This window comes from Poecilia reticulata, chromosome 17, assembly GCF_904066995.2.
Source record: "Poecilia reticulata chromosome 17, P_reticulata-male-v2, whole genome shotgun sequence".
Classification (NCBI taxonomy): domain Eukaryota; kingdom Metazoa; phylum Chordata; class Actinopteri; order Cyprinodontiformes; family Poeciliidae; genus Poecilia; species Poecilia reticulata.
Window position 1 is genome coordinate 18,459,226 of NC_088846.1, and position 14,739 is coordinate 18,473,964.

The following is a 14,739-nucleotide window of genomic DNA, read 5'->3' on the forward strand; positions in this document are numbered from 1 at the left end:
GACAAGGGGAAGGATTGAAAAGTTCTAACTGGATGACAGTTCCCCACCAATTAGAAAAAAGTCGCTTGTATTTGGTATGGTTAGCAATCAAAAGGCTGTAAAATCATCTGTGACAGCGTGATCAGCTGCAACCACTTAATCAGTGTGGGAAACCTTGATTTTGGACATGTAAACCTCCAACCCCAGAAAAGAAATAAAAGTTTTGTCACTAAATAAATGACAAAGCCCTAAACTAGAGGGCTGGATCAAAGTATACAAACATTAGGTCCTGCTGGTCTGTTGGCCCCAAAATAAATTTAATTCACAAAAGTCACACTAACAAGTATACTAAACGAAACACTTGGAAGGCATTTAAAGCTAATCACATCTGATAAATGACTATCATGGGAAAACCCTGATATGACTGTCAAAGTGTGGAATAATTACAATCTACTGAGACCAAGACTTTTGAGGTTCATCTGAGATGTTCAGATTTGAGAATTAGAAAAGATCTTTACGCTGTGTTAAGTGGATGTAGACAATAAATGAAAGTGTCTTTGTAGCTCATTTATTTTGTAACACTTAAGTAAAACAATTACATTTTCTAAAGTGAACTTGATCGCATTCTAACTAGAACTGAATTGGTAAGCTCACAACTTTAATCTGCCAAAATGATTGGGCTGAATAAACACATTTCTGTATATAAATTGAATCCATTGAGGAGAATTTTGAGATATTTTTGTGAATGGTGCCATACAAAGTACACGAAAAAAATTTAGATTGCATTTTAACAGATACAGTGAGGGATGTTAAGTTAAATGTACAAGTATATGTACGGTTGGCTCACAAGTTATGCATAAAACAAGTTGCTGCCAAACGTGAAAAGAAAAATCCCAAAAGGAAAATTTAAAAAGGTTATGCAGTTGGTGAATGGTGGGCTTTGTCAAAGGGCTCGTACAACCTTTAGCTAGATTTTACATCCAATAAGATGTGAAACAAGATTGATGCCAATTTAAAATCTATTATTGTGGGGAAACCCCCCCCCCCCCCAAAAAAAACTTAATTTTAGGCAATTTGCATTTTAAAAACTCCTCACTATAGCGCCTCCATTTTCCCGTACAGAGCCGTTGTGAGCCTCCACTGCAGCTTTGTCAGATTATAGTATATACAATGCTGCCACCTAGCGTAGATTATAAATGCACCATTTCAGAAATGAAAAATGAGAGAAAAAGAACAAATGCAACACAATGTAGACAGTTTTTATATGCATTTATTTAGGTGGGGACATAAAAAACGAAACAAACAAAAAAAAAACCCCACAGAAAACGCAGATTTCAGCTGAAATATTCACTTGGAGCTGGTGTACTTCGTCACCGCCTTGGTGCCCTCGGACACGGCGTGTTTGGCCAGCTCGCCGGGCAGCAGCAGTCTGACGGCGGTCTGCACCTCCCTGCTGGTGATGGTGGAGCGCTTGTTGTACTGAGCCAGACGAGACGCTTCGGTAGCGATTCGCTCGAACAGGTCGTTCACGAAGGAGTTCATTATACTCATGGCACGGCTAGAAATACCTGTATCCGGATGAACCTACAGGCAAGTAAAACAAAACATGTTGAAGCAGTTTAAAACGGGGGAAAGACCAACTGTAATTGCTTTTACTTCGCCCACCTGTTTTAGAACTTTATAGATGTACATAGCGTAGGTCTCCCTTCTTTTAGTTTTTCTTTTCACCTTTTTCTCGCTTGAATTCTTGCCTTTCTTTTTTGAAATATCGTTGGTCATTTTTTAAGCAAACGTTTGGATATTACAGAAACAATTATGCTGAGTTTTACCAAAAGCCGTTTTAATAGCTTGTCTTAATTAGTGACTGATTTAGGGCAGCTGGTTCCATTTCACTACCAACGAGATTCAGCTAAACGTTAACGTAATAGTTTTCTCAAAGCCCTTGGAGCGAGGGAAGCGCTTTTTTGTTACAAGATTTCTCAGTTAATGTTTGCTTTTTAACATATACATTTTTAAAGGTTGCTCATTTATTTATTGACTCAAAGTAGACAGTGAGCACCGTTAGCCATTTTAAAAATCTAAATCTAAAATTCACTTGCAGTCCAATATCCTTAGGTGCGGTGCAAGTGACACACTATAGAAGGAAACGTTAGGCAATAAAATGTTTTGCACAGAACAAAACAATCCCAACATAAAACATATAGAAGCCTACAGGGAATTTTGTGCACGCACAACTTTCCAGGCGGTATATTAATAAAGGTTTGGTATTGCACGCACTATTGATGTCCACTTGGTGGCAGACTTGCTGTATTTTTTTAGACTTAATGGGAGACTACTTTTGAGTGGCTGGACTGCCACAATTCAATGAATAAATAATGCATGTATTCTAAACATTCTAAATAATCCATTATATGGTGATTCTACAATTCAAGGTCAGGCCTGAACATTAAATCAGAGATTTAAGACTGAAAGCTCACATGTGAGTCAAAAGCTAGAACCTATGACAAGTGTAATTGTTATTTATTACTGTATATTAAATGGTGGAAGAAGTGATATTGAAATGGAAAACATCAGCTTGCACAGAGATCTGTAAGTGCTAAATGATTTTATTTTATTTTTTACAGAAACTCACTCTATAGAGTAATCATATGCACACATGCAGTTGATTCAAAAGTATTCATACCCCTGGCATATTTAATGATGTTATCCTAATCTTTATCTCTTTTCAAATCTGAACTGGGACTCAGCTCGGACTTAGATTAAATACGGTTAAGATTGGCTATTGTGGCTTTATTCAGTATACATACAATTCTTTCCATCCAGTACATTCTATAAGAAAACTCCATCAGTTTTCATAATATTTGGTCCTTGTGTGGTAATGTATTATTCAGGTGTCAGTGTGGTCACTTTGCACTAATGGACTGCATTATCTGGTGTTCGCTGTCACGTTTATCTAACTATTCAGGAACTTCTTGCTCAGTTTTACTGTTGGAGTATCTTAGTTTGTAAGCAGCCGTCATTGATTTGAGAGCTGCTGTTTGTATCCTTAAAGTCCAAGACACACCGGATCCATTTTGGCTTCTGATCCGATGAAAAATCGGATGTAGACAGGCAATTAAAAGAAGTAAAAAGTGAAAAAAAAATGGAGAAAACATTACAAATGTGGAACACTCGATGGATGTAATCTATATAGATCACTGTGTAATTACAGTGGTTGAGATGTGGTCCTGTACCAGACATTTTTGACATGCTTTCCTTGTTTGCTTCCCAAATTTAGCACTGATGCTACACTTCTTTCAAAAGGGCAAACAAATTATTATAGTTTCCTGTTCCTATTATAGTTTGCTTTTTTTCAGTCCAATTGCATTTTCATGACGTGTCCTCTTGATGGCACAGTTGTGCCATGGAAACTGATGATGAGAACATCTCAAACATGTCATCCAGCTTGAATCTATTTGCTAAGAATTCCATGGAATTTGCATGTGTGCCTTTAAATTAGTACGTTTTACGTATTCATGAAGTGCTACGCATTCTAGGCTATTTTTGTAGGTTTAGTTCAGCTAAGATGCAATAGTTCAAAATGTACAGTAAGAGTTTGAGTTATGGAAAATGTTTTACAAAGCATTCAGCCTACAGTCTTTAGAGGTGACACACCTTGTCTGCTACAGTTACTGTATGCCAAGAAATTAGCAAATGTTGAAATGTGCACTCGACATAACCTTGGGCTGAAGTGTCATGAACTGGCTTTAATATGAATTATATGAAGTGGCTTAACGGCCATAATGCAATTATTTGTACAACTTTGTTTCTTTCCAGTTGTGTTGGGCTTACTCATGGAATATTAAGGGATGCAAGGGGTTTTGCCATAGTGTGCAACAGTGAATGGACGAAGTTTATAGATTCATGTTTCTGCAGAAAGGACATGTTTTACTTTTGAGGATGTAGCACTAAAGTATATTACATTATTATTTTGAGGACACTGTAAGTCCATCCAGCTGATTTTCTAACAATGTTTAATTGGGCCCAACTGGGTCCCTTAACACTAATGATACACATGTTGTGGGTGGAAGAGAAGTCAATCTACTGAAAAGTGGCTTTTAAAATTTGCTTGTTACTGTTTTAGAAAAATTGAAAAGGTTTATTTTAACTTATTAATATTTTTTAAAGTTTTATGCTAGATTTTGTGATTTTAAAAATACATTTGCCCATGAAATTTTCTATATTTAAGTTACATTACAAGCTTAGTTTTTGACAGATATCTTGTGTGGCAAAGGTAGACTATATAGACTCGATCGTATTTAGAAAAATGGTGTAGTTGCCAAATGTTTGATATCATTTGAACCTGGCATGGGTCGAAGCTTGAGTTATAAGAGCCAAGAAAGATTAAAATCTGTTTGTGACTAAAGACATTATTTATGATAGATGTTGCTTACTCCCAATTATGGCATATGCAAAAATTACTGTGCTCAAAATGACATGAAGTGGGCCTCTCTTAGTGCTGCAGTAGCTGAAGATAACCTGTATGAATGTATTGAAAGGTTACCTACTCACCACCAGATTTGTCATAGAGATGTATAGTTCATATTTATATTGCCAAGCTTTTAACTTGTACCTTTAGACACCTCAATAATTGTGTTTTTGTTGTAGGAAAGAAAAGTATTTATCAGGTACCGCAAAGATTATTTATTTTTTTACTTTTTGCTCTTTTTTTTTTTTTTTTTTACTTCTAAGACTTCTTAAGATCTCCCCAGCTAATTTTAATTTTAACATATGCTTGAGATTTCTAAGTACAAATAACTTTACTATAGTAAGTGCACACCTGGTAATGGAGATAAGCTCACCTTTGTGTTTCTGTGCCTCTTGCCTAATGAATGCAGAACAAATCTCTGCATTCAATAGGCAGAGATTGTATTGTCTTATTGTGGAAACAGGGCTGTTTCTTCTGTAGTGACATATTTACATCTCAAAGCTTGCTTTCATCTAAATCTTTTATCGCAATAAGACGCATTAAAGATAATTATGCTGTCTATTGAGTTGAATCGCATTTAGCCTTTGACTTTTGCTGGGAATGATTGTTGATCTTTCATTTGTTCTGAAAGTTTAAAACATAAAGTGAACCATTTAGTTGTTATTTGTGTGTATAATGGCTTGTTTTCAAGAAACATCCAGTAGTAGTTGCAGTTTAACGATTTCGGCATACGCTGACTTTGACCTGAGATTTTATTTTCTAAATCATGCAATGTTATTGCTTTATGATTTTTATCACACAGAATCTTGCACATACAGCTATAAATATTTTACTTGTAGACAAACCAGTAAATGTGGTAGATTTTAATACAGCAGAGATTTATCCATGCTGTCTGATTTGTTAGTGTACTACTAGCCCTAGCTCCTTTATCACTAGCTTTAAATCTGTTTGATTGATGAGATCTGAGGCTGTTACAAAGTGAGCTGAATTTCTGCCTTTTATCGTGCACTCACATCTCTCTAAATAGCATTACACTGTCTCACGCTCATTCATTTGTGTCATACTAAAGCATGCCCTAGTTGTAATGACTTAAATACTCAGCTTTTACATATTTGTTAATGTCTTTTAAATTCATTCTTACAAAAGACAGGAGTTCAGAGTATAATATTTATCCACTTGAGCTTCTATTTCTTTTCTTTTTTCTAATTTTTTTTGCTAAATTTAAATAAATATTTAAACACTCATATTTATGACTAGTAAATCTGACTGCAATTACATAATGCACAGATCAATGGAAAAATACATTTCAGTGTGTATTGTTGGGTAATTTAGCTATGCAGGATATACAATAATGGTAAGACACTTTTGGCAGACCTTTCAACTTTATAAAAGTCTGTTTACTCAGCTTCACTGCACAGTCATATTTAGCTTATGGAAATGCAGCATTTTTGTTGGTTAGTTAACAAAAGCTAACTAACAAAAGTTAACTAACCAATTAAGTTTTTTTTAAAAGGTACATGTGCCCACTCCCCACAGACTCTCACATATGTATGTGCTGGATGCCTATAAAACACCATTTATGAAAAAAAATAACTATTATTAACTATTAATAACTATTATAACTATTATTATTATTTTGTCAATAATAACCTGAAAAAATTAAAAGTCAATTTACTATGAAAAAAAAAATTAAACTCTAAGGAAAACATCAAGGTATGAATAATGTGGAGATTTGCAACTTGTAGACAAGTGTGGCCAATATATTTTATTTTATTTTTAATGAGCAAACCTGGATGAGACATAAGTAAAAATAATTGCCAATGGTGGTGCGTGTTTTGCAGAGATTTGATCCACAAGCATGTTCTACTCAACAGATAAATTTATGTTAGAAACTATTTGTTTGAGATCCGCACACATTTAATAAGCCTGTTATTTTCTCCTGTTTTCAGGCAGATTCATTCATCTTTAGCAGTTGTTATCTGTGCGGGAAGAAAGGGAATAAAAAGGTGAGTGTGTTCACATCTGCTACCTCGCTTCATCTGTCTCACATAAACAGAAAAATGTTGGCTGTCGTGCTTATCACAGGCTGCCACATCAACGTGTTACTTAAATCTGTCAAAGGTGTTTAATTTATTTCTATTCTCCGTTTTAGCATTCATAAAAATATTTTGTGACCAGTTGATTGCATCTATGCCATCGTGTCTATGCCTGATACTGATTTACTGTACACACATTAACCTAAAACGCATTGCACAATATTGGAAAATAACCAGAAAACAAACAGCAATAAAACACTCCTGCACTGAGCAGTTCACTACAATGCAATATGTTTTGTATAATACTGTTAGTTTGGAAAAATGTTGATATATTTCAAGTTATAAAGCTTTTATGCATATTGCCTGCTTTAGAAACCCCGATTTCTAGAAAAAAATGGTTTACTGCTAATTAGATTTCATAAACTTGTGATAAATAACCACAGTGACTGATTTTAGTAGAATAACCTCATTGTTAACTTTCTGGGTTTTCCTGGCCTACAAAGCCATCAACAGCTGAAAGACCATTTTCTGTATTTACAGAAGTAAATACAGAAATTAAGCACTTTACGTAAGTGCAATGTATCAAAAACTTAGATTACTGTGGTTTATGTCATTAGGAACATCAAAACCTTTAAGATGTTAATTGAGGCTTTTTGGATATTTTTCTTGTTTAAAGTAAACCTCGGTTTTTTAAAAACTGACCTAAGCTCCTGCTACAGATATGAACTCATTCCAGTGTCTCTTTGAGAAGTATATTGCTGTTATACTTCTCAAGACTATTTAGGAACAAAGCCATATTGATTATGGAGTTTAAACTGACTAACATATTTTACTAATAGCTAGCATAGGTAGCAGTATTCCTGTTTTTTACTTAAGGATGTCTGTCGATCTTTACTTTAACTCTGAGAGGTCTTTCTTTGCCCCAGACTTCAAACCTTTTGGGAGGCACTTTTTCAGACAGCCCTTTATATGTAAGAGAAATACTAAACAAAGTTCAATAACTGCTTTATTGGGGTTTGTCTCTTCAGGTACATCAATATCACCACACCAGGCCAATGCAGTAGTATTCATTACATTACTTGCAAGATTTTTATATTGTTCACCTTGAAGAAAGCTGCCTCCCCATCTCATAAGCAGAGGATAGAAGATGCTATGTCCCGTTTGAAACATTCTGTCAACAGCTCTGTTCTGGCGTACAGTATGACTGGGCAGCATTTGTTCTTTGAGACTGTGTTCCCTTTAGAACAATGTTCCTAAATCCTGTTCCTGAGAGAACACTGTCCTACATGTTTCAGGTGTTTCCCATCTTCCACACACCTGGCTTCAATAAATGGGTGATTAACAGGTTTCTACAGCACTTCATGACATGCAGGACTTAATACTATAATTTGAATCAGGTGTGCTGGAGCAGAGACACTTCCAAAATATGCAGGACAGTGGTTCCTGGGCAACAGCATTGAGAAACACTGGTGTAGAGTGACACCTACCCTCCCACCCTCTTACTCCTTTTTTGATTGAATCTTATACAGTATCTGTTAGCACCTCTTCGTACTGTGCTGTTCTTAAACATTTAAGAACAACAACAAAAAAATTAATAATGATTACTTTTTAATAAAATAACAAATTTTTCCTAATTTGGTAAATCGCCTTGTCCTACGCTTTGCTTCGTAGAGTGTCCAGACCCTCTGCTAATGAAAAACGATTGCTTGCTGGAGGTATTCAAGTTTTACATTTTACCCAATCGCTAACATTTGTATGTCGCGTGTCAGTACAACACTACAAAGGTCACTGGAATTGTCTGCGCTGTAAACAACCATCCCCCACTGCGAAGAGAGAAGTACCAAGCTGAATAAGATGGGTATTAATGTTAATTAATTATTTGGAAGCATGGCAAACACGGACTGAATGGCTTTGCTCACTTTTTCGGCCTCCACAGTCAAATTACAAACTACAATTTAAAATAGTGCAGAAAATCGAAAATCGACGTCATCGTTCACAACTTCTTCTGCTCCTTGATTGTAAAGTAAAGTAAAACCATTATATATGCATTATTTTATTTTTATTTTTTTTATGTTCTTCTTTCTGACGGTTCCTTGAAATTCTGTTTTGTCAAATATTTTCCATTTTTGAATCCTAGGGTTATTTTAAATGGATGGACAAATCTAAACACCAACTTCTTTTTTTTGGTCCTTGACTCCCATTTTCAGAATTGCAGTCATTTAGATCATATTACTGATGTGTTTATGCAAGGTGCTGAGCACAGAAGCAATATAAAGTGATTAATTCAAGAGAGTAAAGGTGATAAATCATCACAGTTTCATAGTACTTTCTGTTTAAAGTTGTGTTATAGTGCTGCACTAAGTATAGCAGTGTTTTATCTCTGCCACTCATTTTATCTTTAGGGTTTATAAGATCTTAAATGTCATCTCATTTAATGCTGTAGGAAGATGTTGCAATCATAAAATTGCCAGACTTGCTTGCCAATTCTACATAACTTGGCCATTTCATTGATTGACTACTTGCTTTTTCTAGATCTGGATCAGCACAGTTTTTCTGTCATTGGGTCTTCTGACTGTCCTTCAGCAACTTTACTTAATACCCAACACCATTTACAGCCTGATGATTGCAGTGACTATAATTCTAAGCATTTTCATGTCAACATTTCAGATTAAGCTAAATGTTTCTTAAGAGCCCAATGTTTTGTCAGATGTTTTCCATCCAGCCATTCAAATTTGTCATGGTTAAAAGGTATTTTTGAAATACCTTTGAATTTATGTGTCAAGGCAAGTCTTGATTTATGTCAGGTTCTAATTTGTAATCTCAACTATGAAAGAAACACACAACAGATTCAAAATAATTTCATTCCAGTAAATATAGAACGGGAAAAAGCATTCAATTGATTTTTGGAAGTGTGACATCTTCTATGAAAGCAATAATGTTGACTGTTAGTTAGAGAATATAGATGTTTGTTACAACACTGGCAATGAGAAAACACATTAGCAAAAGCCTTGTTGTCTCCCATCAATCTAGTAAAGGGTTATGTGACCACTTCCAATTAATCTGAAGTCTATCATTCTACACTAGAATGGTAATTCAAAAAGTGAATTAGGTAGATGGGTAAGAGGTTGGTAAGTCATATAGAAAACATCTACTTTAGGTAATTGCAACTAAAAGGCGGTACAGATGCCAATCTGCCAATTGTAATGCTCAAACTGGAAACACCCCAAGGTCATTCATCCTGACCAGGAACAAGCTTAAAATGTACCCTGCCAGATTAAAATGAATTTATTCATCCTTTATTTATTCTTATTCATAGTTCATTCTGAACTAATTTCTCAGCTCCAACACAAACTAATTCTTGTTGATTTATTGTATTTTGCCTGAAATAACATAAAAATATTACATGCAGGTCACAATGTTCTTCATGAATTAGCAGATCAATCCATTTCATCACTTAGCATTTGTCAGCAAGCTTAACTCTGTTGTATTATTTCCTTTTCTCTTTGCTCACAACAACTATATTTTGTAATGGCTGAATTCCCAAAGCAGCTGCTCTCATTCACTTATTTCAATGCTTTCATTGTCAGAAAACAAAACAAAACAAGTCTGAAATTTTGGCTGAAAAGCCATTTAGGCTGCATTTGTAATTGCTTTCACTTTGAACCCTCTTATTACTACCCTGTCATCACAGACAGAATTTGGCATTTTTGTATTTTTTATTTTGCTTTTTGTCTCGCCATTTAAGCTATTATTGCTGTCGGTAACGACTCGGTAATAATAAGTAACTGCTAGATACTGGAAGCTGCCCTGGAGAAAAGGGCATTGCACATTTTTTGGGATTATTCTACAGCTGTATAACCAAAATAATTAAGGTGGCCTATAAATATAATTTTGGTCATTCAACCAAAATCATATTTTGCTTATAAAATTCAGATTCTGTCTGAGCATATTAGATGTCAAAATCTTTAATTGTGTAAATTTTTGTAAAACCAATCGGTAGCAGTTATTTTTATTAGAGAATGGCTGATATTACTGGCCTGCTAAAAGATTTGCCTAAATTTGCTTTTTTTTTTTTTCTTAAGTATTGGCAATAGGGCTTGGCAACCAATAGTTTGCAGATTTTGAAATGGGCAACTTTGAGTTTCAGTCCTGAATCATTAAAATAATTTTTTCTTAACAAGTTTTGACGTAAACAACCCTTTATATCAGTGAGTGTTTCATGTTTATACTGTGCTTTATCATGTTATGCTGAGTACATAACATAACTGCTGAAAGTCAGCAGCTGTAAGTCAGTCACACAGAGCTGGCCAGAGAACTGTATATGCTCTGTGAGTTTAGACATACTGATGTGAGCTCTTAAATGGGAGGAAACGAGATCAGCACTCAACCAGACTCACTGGGACTTAAGTCCACAAAGACTGCAAGGAACCTGGGTGTAGTTTTAAACTGCTCAAAATTTTGACAGCCACATAAAGTTTGCTACTAAATGAGCTTACTATTTTCTTAACAACACCAGAATAAAGAATTTCCTTTCAAAACAGGACAGAGAAAAACTGGTGCATTTACTTTCACTAGGTTTGATTACTGCTACAGTGCCTGTACAGGTCTCAGTAAAAATCAGTCAGGCAACTGCAACTTATCCAAAAAATGCTGCTTCTAGAGTCCAAATGTTAAATAACACCAATTTTTAAATTGGAGCACTAGCTCCCTGTTTATTAAATAATGTATTTTAAAATTATGTTATTGGTCTATGAAGCAATGATCTAGGCTAAAATACATTTCTGCATTGCTTGTGCATTGTAAACCATGTAGACCCCTCAGTTGTTCAAATACTTGATTACTTGGTGTTTGCAAGATCCAAAATAAAGAAGAATTTAGCTTCCATGATCCTGAGCTCTGAAACAAACTCCTTGAAAACCTGAGATGCATAGAATCTGTTGCTTCATTTCTTTAATCAGGGCTAAAAATATTATTTTTATATTATATTATTGCAACTTTGATCAAATAATCAGTTTGAGATCTTTTTTGCCTTTTAATATTTGTATTTTAACACCTTTTTGTTTCGTGTAGTGTTTTTCTTCTTATACTTTGTTTTTTTGTCTTTTCATTCATGTCTTTTAAAGCACTTCATATTAGCTTGTTTATGAATGATCCTATAAAAATAGATTTGCCTTACACTACCTTCCATGATTGTAGGTTGTGTGCATCACTGGTGGGCAGAGGGCTTGTTCTTGCCCTGGGATCTGGAGAAATTATGCGAAGCAGAACACATGTCTTCTGTGTGGTGACACAGCTGCTGTAAGCTCTGTATCATACACACTCTGTTTATTAATGATGCAGGAGAAACTTGATGTTAGACAGATAATGATACTTTACTGGAGCTGATGCTGACAGTTGACGTCATTACTGCTTCTGGTAGTTTGAATCAGAGGAAGGCAATTGTGTTTCATATACTGATATTTTTTTACGATAGCCCTGAATTTACTATTAGTTGGATCTGTGTGAGTCTTAATTTTTTTCTATAAATTTCTCTTTATGGCTTGTGTAGTGCACATATGAACTAAAACTTTGTAAGAATATTTATTATTATGAAAAAAATATGAAGCCGAGAACAAAGTGTAGAAATTATATGGAAATATACATTAATCAGCACATTTTTTTTGCCTGCTCAACTTCACTGATTGTGACAGGCTGAGCAAAATCTCAATCTGTTGCCACTATATATGCCTCCATTGTTGGATCAATAAAATGGTAGAAACAAGTTCAACTCAGTCTCTGGCGGCATATGGCAAAACATTGATCACATATCAAAGACTTGGAATAGACAAAGAAACATTTAATCTAATAAATTAAACTGGATCTTTCTAAAGGATCAGCAATCCCTATTTCTTAATCTGTATTAGCAGCACTATAAATGTGCTGCTGTATCTTGAATTAAATATAATTCAATCTTTCTTAAACCATTTAATTGAAAAAGGCTATATTAACTTTTCCACATTATGGTAAACTGTAACATTTGATCTCATTACCTTACAGTCTTCATCAAAGATTAAAACTTCAGGGAATGTTGAGTTGCATGCTTCCTGGAATGGGTAGAACGTGTTTGTAAGACTGTAATTGTGTTGTTCCATGTAAGTTGTTCACAGCTGAAATGTTTTTAAGGTCTAAAAGTTCACTTAGAATATTTCTTTATAAAATAAAATTCAAAGTGTCCTTAAAACCATGTACTACTGTGCTTAGCGGTGTTTCAAATATTAGCACTCCTCATTAGTATTCCTCATTTGATGCTGTGCTTTCTATCAGCCACTTGAAAGCAAATTACTGTTGAAACGTCCAGCACTTTCAGCCTATAATCTGAAACAACAGCCATGCCTGTTTGTAGGGATTTAAACATTTAACTATGCTAATGTTTAGATAGCATACTTGCCAAGCTGTAAAAATAGGAGCGTTAAAGGGTAGCACTATATATTTTTTAGTGTCATTTTATAGCACGATGAAGTAACTATGTTATCTTTGGTTGTGATAAAAATGCTATCACAACCAAATTATATATATATATATATATATATATATATATATATATATATATATATATATATATATATATGACTTAAAAGAAACTTGACTTCATAATTTAACACCTTGAAATTGGGCCTCAGTCTCTTTAAAACTCTTGCTCTTTCTGAGTCTCTGCATTCAGGAAGTCCTCTATAACCCTTTAATAATGTTCACCAGCATTTCACCATGAAGTAGCTCATATAATGCTCATAATGAGCTCAGCTGATGCTCAGTTCCACCATATGCTTACTAATTGCTGCTGGCTAGTTTGAAGGAGTTCAGAGGGACAGTCACAGGGGAGGGCTGCTCTGTGAGGTAGAAGCTTGGAAGCTTGGAAACTGCGGGTCAGAGGAGGAGCCATGCTTTGAAGGCAGAGTTAGGTTATGATGGGAGATTAAAGAATTTCTCAAGCATGCATGAAAGAATCAAAGTAACACTCCTGGTATGCCTCTGATAAAAAAAATAACATTATAACATGATGCAAAGCTCAAATAAGTTGCTTTTACATAACACTGCCCCTTAAGTACATGGAAAGATGAAGCAGGGTTGTGCCTCAGTATTGATGGCAATCCTCAAATCTCAATTTATACTATCTAAATTAAAATGAGTGTTTTTTTCATTGAAGGGTGATTTATTATAGTTTGAATTGAAGTTACTGGTTATAATTCACTACTGTCAATAATGCATCTGTGGTCAGAGGTCTTTGCCCTTGTGTGGCCAGTTTTGTTCCCTATAAATTAATTAATGTGGTAGGAATGAACATCCTTAATCTCTATTGGATTTAATTCTGTGTTGAAAATGATCTTTGCTTCAATAAAAGACAACTGGGCATTCATTTTGGCTCTCATGCTGAAGTCCTGAGCCAAGCCACAGACTCTATGAACCTAACTGCAAAATGAACAATTTATGTGTGTTTTGCTTATTTTATTGCTCACAACTCCCAATTATTTTAAATTAAAAGATCCTACATATAGGAGAATTATCTTCTCCTATATGTATTACAGGTATGAACTAATAATTATTTTTTTTAAATCTCTATTGAATTGTTTCATTCATTTGCAAACTTAACTTTAATCTTGTATTTGATTGGATTGTTTTATAGTTATTGAAATATTTAATAACCAATGCATCCAGTTAGTGTCGTTTTATCTATGAATCTATTCATCTTGACATCAAGAGGTAGACAGCATTTGAGGTGAAAATTAAAGAAACTATATCTGAATATCCTGTTTTAGGTATCACAGCTCCTTTTCTCTTTTTTCCATTGTGATAATTTTGCATGGTATTCTGATATCTTTTGCTATATATTTATTATTCGGACTTTGTTTCCTCATTTTATGTAATAATCAGGCACCCTACAGGCTGACCTCTTGAGCTTATCCAAGAGCAAAGAGTAGGAAGATTTTATGAAAGCAACATGACCTAAGCAAAAAGAAATGAAACTTATTACATTTATTTTAGTTAGTAAACTGTTTTGCGGGAGAATTGAAAACCAGATTATCAGGTTTTATGTTTCTAAATTTAATTTGATTTATGACCATGTATGCCTGTCACTGCTTTCATTGGTTCTTTCATGGCTCCCAGGCTATTGAGTGCTATTGGTTGGGGTTACAATGGTTTTCTTGTGTAGTTACAAAGCCATAATATTAATCTGCAAAAGGCGAAGTCACATCTTTGAAAATACACCCATTGTTACAT

General features: G+C 34.6%; 1 protein-coding gene across 1 annotated transcript; it reads right to left on the bottom strand.

The window, feature by feature from the left end:
* Positions 1-1,231: 1,231 nt before the first annotated feature.
* h2bk1 (H2B.K variant histone 1) lies at positions 1,232-1,819 on the bottom strand. The gene is made up of 2 exons (XM_008434275.3): positions 1,645-1,819; positions 1,232-1,563 (listed from the first exon to the last, which is right to left on the bottom strand). The coding sequence occupies exons 1-2, from the start codon at positions 1,756-1,758 to the stop codon at positions 1,327-1,329; spliced, it is 351 nt and encodes a 116-aa protein (XP_008432497.1). The 5' UTR covers positions 1,759-1,819; the 3' UTR covers positions 1,232-1,326.
* Between the last annotated feature and the right edge of the window lie 12,920 nt (positions 1,820-14,739).